The 12238-nt window shown below is 43.4% G+C and overlaps 1 protein-coding gene across 1 annotated transcript in view; it reads right to left on the bottom strand.

Moving 5' to 3' along the window:
• Positions 1–11693, bottom strand: part of tafa4b (TAFA chemokine like family member 4b) — a gene marked incomplete at both ends in the record, with an annotated part of 31215 nt that extends 19522 nt beyond the window's left edge. The window contains 2 exons of the mRNA XM_080000961.1: positions 3447–3602; positions 11579–11693. Coding sequence (XP_079857087.1) covers positions 3447–3602; positions 11579–11693 — 271 coding nt within the window. The remainder of the gene's footprint in view (positions 1–3446; positions 3603–11578) is intronic.
• Positions 11694–12238: the final 545 nt, after the last annotated feature.

Raw genomic sequence — 12238 nt, 5'->3', positions numbered from 1 at the left:
TAACCAGGGGTTTAGCTGCATGGTAACAGCAAATTTTAGACATACTGGTCACTAATAATGTGACTCTCAGAATGAATCAGCTTGGAGATGTGTGTGTTTGATTGTGCTTTGCCGTGGCTGTCTAGTTGTGTGTGTGTGTGTGTGTGTGTGTGTGTGTGTGTGTGTGTGTGAGATTCTAGCAGAAATGGAAAAAAGCTCTGTGTTTTCTTTTCCTCGTGACATTGTACATATATGTATAACACACACACGTTTATATAGTTCAAATGTTTGACCAAACGCACAACATGTTCCCTCATAAAAAATTACTTTCGAGTTATTAGTGAAACTGGCTTCAAAAACTCTTCACCAGAATCACTTAATCAAAAATCTTGTATCAGGCAAAAATGGTTCAGGACGACAATCCCAACACTCTTTGAACCAATTCAATTTATTTAGTTGCAAAATATAAACTTTAAGATATTAAGAATCAAATTTATGCAAATAAAAAAAGTAAATGAATGAATGACCAAATAAATAAATAGAAAATAAATAAACAAAGTAATAAATAAATAAATAAATAAATATATGTAAAAAATGGCAAATAAAATAAAGTAGTAACATATATAGGTACTGTAAATTAATAGGTACATGTATAAATAAATAAATAAATAAATAAATAAATAAATAAATAAATAAATTGATAAATTAACAAATACATAAATAAATAAATAAATAAATAAATAAATAAATAAATAAATAAATAAATAAATAAATAAATAAATAAAATACAATACATTTGGAGTTACAAGGTTCTCGTCCAATAGGAACGTTTAGAAACAAATTGATATTTTTTGTCTGGACACCTCAAAATTGAAACATGACAATGACTCACTCGCTTGTGTGACTCCCGCCTCGTACCTGTTTCCACATCATCCAAGTGACTCCTGAATCTGAATCTCTACAGTAGCGCCTCATGATGTATTTTAGGTATTTAGCAATATCAGGGCACTGGATATGACAAGTACTTTTAATACTTTAAGTGCATTCAAGAGAAAGTACTCCGATGTAGAAATGTCAATGTGGTACTCTCCCTTTTACTAGAGTAAAAACTCCTGAATGTCTTGAAAGTGCATGGAAACTGAAATGAATGTCTCCCTTCCTTTTCATCCGATATAAGCTCCGCAAGGCTAGAAGTGAAATAAGGTTTTTTTTAAAGGTCCTGGTCCTGGTCGCTGCAGTTTCTACACTTCTATTTCCATTGCGTCACAAGTTGAAAGAGGCCACTGAGCTGAGGCCTTCCATTACCAATGGACTGGCAAGACATACCGCCATCCTTTATCAAAACAGTGCCATAATAATAATAATAATAATAATAATAATAATAATAATAATAATAATAATAATAATAATAATAATAATAATAATAATAATAAAAATAGCTGCAGGCAGCAATACATGGGGTCTATGTAGTCCTGTTGGTACGTATCACAGTTTCCCAAAATTTGAGTTACAAAGCCTTCATTTCCTGCATTCTTGTGAATTTTAGTGCATGCGAATCACAAACTATTGAGCGAACAACTGCTTAGTACAATGTACTGTTAGGAACCTCAAATAAAACCAAAAGTACATGTCATTAAGGAGGGACATGACAAAAAGACTAACGTTTAACCAATATTTATTAAATAATAACTAATAAATAAGTAATGTGCTTACAGAATAGAAAATGATGTTTCAGCAGTGATGGGTGCAGGGTCAGGGATGGACTGGGAGTAAAAAAATGGCCCTGGCCCTTTTTTCACCCAGACCAGCCCACCACAACCAGCCTGGCTGTGGTGGGCCACCACCCCCGTCACATGGCCCTAACCTTAACCCTAACCCTAACCCCGTCACATACAAACACACCAGCCCTTGATACCACCACTTCTAAGCATAATGGATATCCATCCATCCACTCTAGGCTACTGTTACACTAAAACAGAGATATTTTAAGAGCAAAGGTTTGTTGCCAGCAGGCCACTACTGTGAGGATACCATGATAGATTCAGGCAGTCAGTGTTTCATGGATGTCGATATGTGAACAGGCTGTGTAATCTCCAAACTTGAACTCGAAGGACTTACTGATCAGGGCCGATCACGTACTGACTGCACAATTTTATACTTCTAAAGTGCAGTTAAACAATAAATATAAAAAAAAAAAAAATATATATAATAATATCTAAAATTTTACGGAAATGTAAGTACAGTTCATTTTTTGGCCCGCTGGCATGGTACACACCATTACTTCTGGCCTGGGTATTGATGGTCTATTAACAATGAAATAATATTTAAATAAACACCAGCTGGTATATAATTGTACTGGTGCTAGGATAATGCTGGTCCATAAATTATACTGTAAATGATATATATTTTTTCATTGATATTTTCGACGCATTAAGGCAGCACGGTAGCATTTCCGACAGGCCTTGAATGCAGCTGTGCCAACTTTGAAAAACATCCCTCGCAACTTGGAGAAACAAACGCTGTTGCGCGTCCCTCCCAGTGTTAAATGCACAATCCTATAGAGCAGCTGATGCTCTGTTTTCTCACCACCATTTACACTTTTAATCGTATAAGACTTCAGTTATTAAACAAGTATATAGTGATAGATTCACCTTCCCAAATCTGAGAATGTGCTGCTTTTCCGTTGTGTTAAATCATCATAAATTATGTATTTATGGTTTTCTGTAAGTCACACAAACCCTGGACAGTTTTCTGACATTTGACAGAATAAAAGATAAGTTGCTTATCGAACTGATCCACAGACATCTATGGTACATAAGCACACACACAGGCCTAGTTTGTAATCTCTAACAACTACAGAGCGATGGGCTCTGCACCACTCACCGCGCACAATGCGAATGGACATTTAGAACCATCATCTGTACATTTTAAAGTACATTGGATGATGATGTCACAAAGTGTCCAATTTGTCCTAATCAAAACGTTGGTGTGTCGGTGAAGCACGGAGCGCAAGATTTTGGTCAAATTAAATATTTTTTTCACTAATTTCTGCTCGGTACGTGGATCGATTTGGATGAATCCTGAACCGCAAGATGTTTAGGACATCCCAGTTCTAACGACACCTCAGCCGTGCCCATACCTTTTGGCGATCGTCCTGTTCCGGAGACTATATATATGATATAATAAAAAGCCGAACAATAACTATTATTAGGGGTCCATTCCGTAGGGAAGAGAGGGAGGTAGGGAGAGGAGGCAATTTATTGGACATTAACCAGGTTTTCAGGTTGGTTTCTGGGTTTAGAGTCCATTCCGTAGGGATGGACCCCTAATAATAGGGGTGGCATATAACCACAGGCTGCATACACACACACACACACACACACACACACACACACACACACACACACACACACACACACACACACACACACACACACAGAAAACACAGAATTGGGTTCCTTCCTTACCTTCCACGCAGGAGGGCCGGGCTCTGGTGGTCCCCGCGACCTGGCCCGGGAAGCAAGAGCACTTGACGGTCTGAGAGCGCTCCTCGATCTTGTTCTTGTTGCAGCAGCGGTGAATGGCCACCACCTCGCACGTCCCCTGCTTCACCTGGTAGGCCACTGAGAGCGAGAGAGAGAGAGAGCGAGAGCATACGAGAGAGAGAGAGAGAGAGAGAGAGAGGGACAGAGAGAATGAGAGAGGGAGAGAGATGGGGGGGGGGGGCAATTTATTGGACATTAACCAGGTTTTCAGGTCGGTTTCCCGGTATGGTGTTTGAGAATGCTCCCTTTTTATGTCATTAATTCAACAATGAAATACAGAGTAATGAACATCAACAAAGGGACCGTGGAGTTATTTACTCGGGTATTTAAACACATTAAAAAACATTAAAACACAGTCGAATCCGGCGGGATGAGCTTCATAAGCAAACGTGCGTCTGAGCTTTGGGGGTTTCATTAAGAGAAGCGGCTTTTTCTATTGGTGTTGTACAATATTAGTACATACGATGCTATAAACACAATAAACGTCCGTGGATCCTTTTATTCGTGATGAAGCGCGTGGTGTGGAAGCAAAGAGGAGAATTTCATTTGTTTTAATGAGGTTCTATCGTGGGTTGTAAGAGTTGTGGTTTGACAGGAAATACACTTCCTCAAGGGATCTCCACTGACGAAAAGCACCAGGGTGTTTTTTAGTTGTTGTTTTTTTACTTTGTATTTGTATTTAAGATCCACTAAGAGATAAGAGCCGTGAAGAGATAACGATCATCATAACCATGTTTTCCCTCATAAACCTTCCTGTTTGTCCTCAACAAATTAACTGCCAGCCAGACGTATAATGTCTCTCCCGACTGCCTCCGCACGCCCCGGGGGGATGTGCGTCGTAATTTTCCCACTCCCGGAAAGCTAAACGCCGGCTGTCGCAACGGTGCAAGAAGAGAGAGAGAGCCGAACTTCAAAAACTTTAAGGGACGGCCGGCGTTCGCAGAGCCGCCGTCACCGCGGGTTTCAGCTCCGTCGCAGATGTGCAGCTGCCAAATCTGTAAACAGGTTGTCTACCAATGTGATCTACGAGGGTGAAACCAGGTGCAAAGTACACGGTGTAATAAAAAAAAAAAAACAAAGCTAATTGGAGCTTTATTCATCCCTCTGAGCTGACGGAAGGCTTTGGGGAAAGAGTGTTCTTTACGAGAACCTGGGGATAAAGGCGGAGGAAACGCGTTTTGTAAATCTAATCTTTGCTCACGGCTTCCACATGGATTTCGCACGGCCTCGTGTTTGCGCTCAGATCTCGTTGTGTACTCGCATAAGTCAACGGCGCCTCCTTCCTCCCTTCGCTCAGTACTGGGGTACTGGGGGGCTCAGGGGGGACCTCACTCCTACTGTACCTTAAGCCCCATGCATCGCATTTACCGTTAAAAAATGACAAAACTATCCACACTCAGCCAAATCCGCATCTCAAACATAGGCAGAGAATAAAAAGAATAGCGTACCTACTGCATATGTGCGCACGAGCGGTAACACACACACACACACACACACACACACACACACACACGGATCCATACAGCTTGCTCTGGAGAGGCTTCTTCTGCAGGCCGTGGCCCCTCTCATCCTTTCTGATTTAGAGTTTGTTTGTTCTCTCCTCCAGAGAGCCTCATCAATGATCCCTGACTCTCTGAGAGCGCCCCCCCTCCACCACCAGCCCTCCACTTTCACCCAGCACCCCACCCACCCCCCTCACACACACACACACACACACACACACACCCACACACACATACACACACACCCCACTCCTCCTCTGGCTTTCCAGGGGCTGGAGCAGCCACCGCTGGATCAACCAACACACTCCACACGCGCACACACACACACACGCGCACACACAGACACACACACACAAATACACACACACACACTCTGACCGAAATAAAGCATTGTACAGAAGAAAACATCAGAATGACTTTAATTGAAGCAAATTGGTAAATTGGATATAATTCAACTGAATTGACATGAATGAAAGCAAAGGGAATTTGCTTTACGTGAAGGGATCAGCATTGTTATTCTGTTTGATAATGGGCCTTTTTAAAATAAATGCAGTCACTTTGTGTGACTTTGTTGCGCTAATCAAAGAAACATGATACAGATAGATGGATAGACAGATAGATAGACAGATAGAGAGATAGACGATACAGATAGACAGATAGACAAGATAGACAGAGATGACCATCCGAGTCCTGTTCCCTTCATGAAATACTTTGAGGAGACCTCCCAGGCTCTGCAAGTCACAAAGAGGTAAGCCGCTGTCTGAGGTCTTGACGGCTCGATGCTGAGTTACCTTTTGAAAGCCGACACCTAGAGGGCACGTTTAAAAGCGCTCGGAGACCAGGGTTGTGGAGGTGTTGGAATTGCTCACCCGGAACACATCAGCAGGTGGCCGGTTCGACGCCCTCTCCGCCCCGGCAGCCCAATCGCAACTACAACAAATCCCACAGCTAGGGAAGCTGACCGCTTGTGAACCTTGGTTGTCTCCTCCAATCATTTGATTCAAGTAAGTAGGAAAAGTCAAGTAGGAGATGGAGAGAAAAGACTGGACTTGAACCTGCGCCGGCAGCGCCGGAAGGCACCATCTGGTCTCTGGGTGCTATTAAACGCACCCTGGGGTGGTTACTTTCCACCACTGCTATCTGTCTCTCTAAAACCCATTTTGGGTATTGCTTTCGATATGTCTGTTTTAGGCCTAGATATGGAAGAATATATTTTATCACACCAATTATGGGTAATTTTATAAATGTAAATTACAATATTTCATAATATCCAAATAAATTGAACAGTATAATAATGTAATTTATCAGACTAGGTTTTTTGTACTGATGATAATCATTGGAGTGCTGTGTTACTTTTGCTTATTCACCTGGTTGATTTATCCTATATAATCAATACAGACGACATACATTTGGTCTGTGAGTTTCAAGCCTGTGAGAATTCCGTTCACGCAAAGAGCTGAATCTCTAAAAAAGAGCCAAACCTTTCATCACTAAAGTCCCAACGTGACAAGTGCGCGTTAAGGCGCCTCCACCCACCATGTCCGTGTCCACTCTCTACATTCTCAAATGGGACTTTTTTTCTCATTCTTCTTAATGGGATGCTCATGGGATGTGAGTGATGCACAGCACTGATTGCTGGACCGACAAAGGAAAACGGAGTTTTTATGAAAAAATAAATAAAATCCACACAAATTTACGAGGCCCCCTAGCGCGAGAGGCTCCAGGCAATTGCCTTACTGCCATATGAAAAGACCGCCTGTGGATATGTGTCTATGTGTGTGAGTGCAGTAGCCATTTGGAGAAACCCTCCACATACAACACACACAGATGGACACACACGCACGCACGCACGCACGCACGCACGCATACACACACACACACACACACACACACACACACACACACACACACACACACACACGGGTGGATAATAAGTGTTAGTGTCCCCCATTTTTCAGCATTAACAGATCGCTGACAGCTTCAGCTTACATGACATAGGTGACGGTCTTGCCTGATTATCCCCGTCTCTCACATTTAGCTCTTTTATCTGCATGGATGGTGAAAATCATGCGGATCCACATCCAGCCAGTGCAGGTTTTAATTGAGGTTGAATTATTTTCCACTGATATTAAGCGGCCACGGAATTGCGTGGGAACCAATGGTGAAAAGGGAACATTTAATGTAAAAGGAAATGCAAACATGTGAAAGTTGAATCACTGTGAATCACCTTAAGCGTAAGTCCGGAAGTGTTCGTGGAGCTCCCTGGAGTTCTAACAGGGGGGCGTCGGCCGACCCTTGACCTCCTTATGATTGGTACTCAAAGCCGCTAACCTCCAGCCGTGTCCACACAACAACAGCGCGTCTAATGGCTCAATATTGGCTAAACGCTGCCATCCATTCCCGTGGCCAGTGGGAAAGGTTGGGTGAGGGTAGGGATGCACCAATCCGACTTCTTCAGTCCTGATACCGATACCTGGGCTCTAGGTATCGGCCGATACTGAGTACCGATATGGTACCAGTGTTAAATGAATAAGCTGTATTCCTCACTGTGAGGAAGAAACTGGGAATCATAATTTTATGTGTAAGGCAACAGCAGGCTTGACTTAAACATTGCTTCTGAATACATATGTATAAATATATTAAAAAAATATATATATAAATTTACTAATTGCTATTTATGATTAAAATAATAAATTATTGTGCACCAGCAACTTGATCAAAAAAAAAAATCAAAATTAACAAGAATTACAATTCAAGTGTAAACCTTTTAATGCAGCAACAAATTGGTCAGGGTTGGCGCTAAAATGCCAGTACAAAACAATACAACTGCATCAAATGAGAGCAAAAAGTAAACATTGAATCACAATCAAGTCACAAACTGGTGCAAACAAACTTGACCAATCAAATCACAATCTCTCAGCGGGTGGGCGGTGTTGCGTGGACTCCGTGGATGCAAACACAACGCAACATCAAACTATATCAAGAAAACGGTATTGTCTCGTCATATATCTTGTTTGAAAATATATCGATGTACCGTAATAAAGAAAAAAACTGAATTCAATTCAATAGATCGGCCCCATGGTCACCGATAACCGATCCAGCTATTTTAGTCGGTCGGTGCATCTCTAGGTGGGGTGTGAGGTGTGAGGGGTGAGGGGTGAGGGGTGGACTAAGTGGTCAGTCAATGAAGCAAAAGCTGCTACTTTGAGCTGATGGGTTAGCAGGGTGACTGATGTATTCTGACAGATGCAGGCGAGCGTGGGGAGCATGACGCGGTTTATCAAAAAAAAACGACACGTTCCCCCTCCACACGCATGTCAGTGATGGACGAGCGCATTCGCCGCCGCGAAAGGCCACGCGATTAGCATCTCTGTCCACAGAACAGTCGCGTCGACGCGAAAGTGGCCGTCCTAGTTTGGCCGTGTTTCGGAGAGGACGCGGGCCAAGGGGAAGCACTTAAGAGGAGTTTCAAAGGAATGTAGTTGATCAAGGACAAAGGAGAGATTATAATGAAGATGATGATGGTGATGATGTGGAGCATCACACTGAATGGTCCACAGTGATTTTTATTTTTTTTTTTATGATCACTGAATGATCATATATCCAATCAGAGAGGGAGTATTTTCTTGAAGTGTAGATAAAAAAAAAAAGACCCATTGACTGTGAAGCCCCAGGCGATTTCGTGTTACGTAATATCGCCTATTCCCATAGGAACACACATGCAAACGTTCAAAATGGAAATGAACATACAGACAAACGCACACATCACAAGCACCTCTATAATGCGGTTACAAGACGCGTTTTTTTGAACACACGTGCATCATGAGCGTTCGAGGACATGGTCGACATTTATGGCTTTTAACATCGACTTTCTGGTTCTGACTGAGTACGGCTGCATCCTCTTGTTCAAACCCGAATGAATATCATTATCCGCCAGGTCCGTGAATTATCCCCCTTCCTGATGTGGAAGACTGTGCAAAGCAACAATCATTCAAGTGGTGCAGTTTTATTCTTGCAGTGCTAAAAACATCATGTGTTGTTGTACATTTAATGGCCTTTTCCCACTGGACACTTTACCCAAATAAGGCAGTGCTATAATTAAGGCCTGAGTTTCTTTAAAAATTCCCTGTTTCCTGCTAAGTGCTTGCTTGGTATTGTAGAGATGTCATGGGCTTTTTGAGGAGCTTTAGGTCTAGTTATACAGTAAATCCAGCCACTCCTGTAGATTTTAAAATAGACAAATTATAAGAATGATGTATTTTAAAATGTTATACAATCCTGACTTTTCTGATGTTATGGTTGATGGAAATGAGAGAGATGGGAGAGGTGGTCGCATCGTCCCAAAACTGTAAATCATGACCAGAACCAGAATTTCCAGAAGAAAACAACAGAGTTGGGTTGTGTTTGTTTTTGTAATTTGGTATATTAGACAGAGTGCATATGAGACAGGATAGACAGACATACAAACATATAGATAGATAGATAGATAGATAGATAGATAGATAGATAGATAGATAGATAGATAGATAGATAGATAGATAGATAGATAGATAGATAGATAGATAGATAGATAGATAGATAGATAGATAGATAGATAGACAGATAGATAGATAGATAGATAGACGGATAGATAGATAGATAGATAGACAGATAGACAGATAGATAGATAGATAGACAGATAGACAGATAGATAGATAGATGGATAGATAGATAGATAGATAGATAGATAGATAGATAGATAGATAGATAGATAGATAGATAGATAGACAGATAGATGACCATGTAAAATGTACCACGGGAGCTGGTTATTAAACCTCCAGAGCCCCCATGTGGCCTCAAGTGGAACAACCTTCCGTGGATCAAAAGAAACAGGCCTCATTGACCTGCGGAGGAAATACAAAAACAAAAAAAACGCCTAAACAGGAAAAACAGAGAATAAACAAATCCAGCAGTCATAGCGTCTGACCAATTATATGTTCCCTCTGTGTTTGTGTCGGGCGGCACAGCGAGCGACTTCTAAACTTTCACCAATTAGTGGAAATCCTCTAACGGAATGCTGCAGTCGGTTTTGGAGCGAGTCATCTGGCGTTTTTCGCAGCGAGGGAGAATTCGGGGGGTGGCGGGGGGTGGCCTTGGGGGGGGGGGGTGTGCAGGGGCTGACCTTCACAACAGACCAGGATCGTAATTAGTGGCGCCGCTGCCGTAAGCGGCCTCCTCTCCCTCAAAGGAAACTAACACCGTCACTCACCGCGGAGACTGGATGCTGGTGGCATTTCTGTGGCACATAAAGGTCACCTTGCATCGGAAGGCGGAGGCCGAGCAGGAAGCGGGAAGAAAACTGAGAGATGATTAAAAAGTAAAATCGCTGTAATTAGGAGCCAGAAGGGACGTGGGAGGGTGCCGGGGCCGCCAGCCAAAGCTCGAGGGGGTTCCGTGACTCAACGCCACAATCCCCGCATCCGGCGGCTTGTGGCGGTCGTTTGTGTTTTTATTGGCCGGTAGCAGAGAACGATTGAAGTGGTAATCCGTGGAACAAAATTGAAAAAAAAATCCTATTCAAATCATATTTGATACTTATGAAATATAGCCCTGCACTCCACAAGAAACACCCGTCCTATGTATTTGCATTATGCTTTGTGTTCGTCTGTATGCTGCTCCCATCGTCACTGGCGGGGGTCCCCCCACTTCCGGCGAGAATGCAAAGATCGGGCACATGCAGGAAGTGAAAGGCAGGAAACGACGTCGATATGGCTGAAAATTCAGAGAAAAAGAAACGGCACAATATCCTCGCCACCTCAGGCGGGCAAGAAAAAAACAAAACCGATTGATCGGAAGAAAGAAAAGTTTGTGAGAAAGGAAACCGAGGGCAAAAGGGGAGGGTAAACCCGGATGTGGACAAAAAAATAAATAAAAGTGTTGCCGTTTCAAAAAGAATCCCGGGACTTGTAGCGTCATCCACCCAACGCAGAGAAACGCACGGAGCGCCGCTTTAAAGGAGATGGAGAGATGTCTAGTCTAGGACTACATCTTCTTCACACCCCAAGTGGTGGTCTGACAGAAGGATATAGGAGCCGCTACACTTTCAGATGAGCGCTTATTAGCCTCGGGGAAGATACGGACACCCGTCACTACGCCCTCTCAAACGGGAACACGACACCGCAGGGAGGAGCGATGGCGTTTTCCCACCGTGCCGCGTGTCGGCGTCGTCCCCGGAACAGCTGATCTATTTGTGTTGACAGCTCGTGACAGCTAAAGTGCCATTTCGCTCCGCGGGTTCCAGCAGGCAGCCGCTGCAGTGTTTGTATCGGAGCCGGGTTCGTCTAGATAACAGACTGTCACATTGAGGGACGGAGCAAATTGCATCCGCCGAGTGCCCCAACACCACCCCACCCCACCCCAGCACGCCCGCCCGCCCTGATTGGGGGAAGCTCCATTAATGACAGCCACTGGAGGCATGTGCGGCGTCTCCAGGGTGACAGCGCAATTAACCTGTGGAGCATCAAGGTGGCGGGTGGGTGAGGGCGGGGGTGTCGGGGTCATGACCCTCTGTACCTGTCTGTCCCCGATAGTTACGGTTGCCGGCGGATACCGGGCCAGCGCAGAGCATCGCCACGGCGACGAAGAAAGCCACCTGCCAGGGCCGGGCTGACCCCAACGACAGCTTCATCCTGAGGGAGGGAGAGAGCGAGAGAGAGAGAGAGAGAGAGAGAGAGAGAGAGAGAGAGAGAGAGCAAAGGAAGGGTGGAGGAAGGAGAAGGTGTAATGAGAGATCAGGAAAAGCAAATGATGGTTCAAAGAACACGAACCGTTAATGTCAAACCATAACCGTCAATTTTCAACTGCAATTAACCGAAAAATGTACGCCATGTGTACGCCAATTCATCTCACATTTAATTAAATGTCAGACATTTCAAACATAAAAAAAAAGTGACTAAAAATGTTAAATAGACCCTGAAAACTACGAAAAAACACTTGCTGTTAGCGTCTTTCACACTGGCGTGTTTGTTTTCAATATGATCAGGTGAGGACAGTGTATTCTGTGATATTTAAATCCAGCGGCAGCACACTGCGGTGCGTGACCTCTGTCGAGGCACCTGGCACAGTTTTAAGCGGAGAGCATCCTTCTAGTGGTTCATTTTTCTGCCCCATTGACCACTTTTCTATTATGGCATGTCATCTATCTATACTTGAAATGAAATAACTTGACAAAAC

This window comes from Zeus faber (genome assembly GCF_960531495.2).
Source record: "Zeus faber genome assembly, chromosome: 5".
NCBI lineage: Eukaryota > Metazoa > Chordata > Actinopteri > Zeiformes > Zeidae > Zeus > Zeus faber.
Note: the sequence above shows the minus strand (reverse complement) of the source record. Positions and strands in the feature narration are given on the sequence as shown.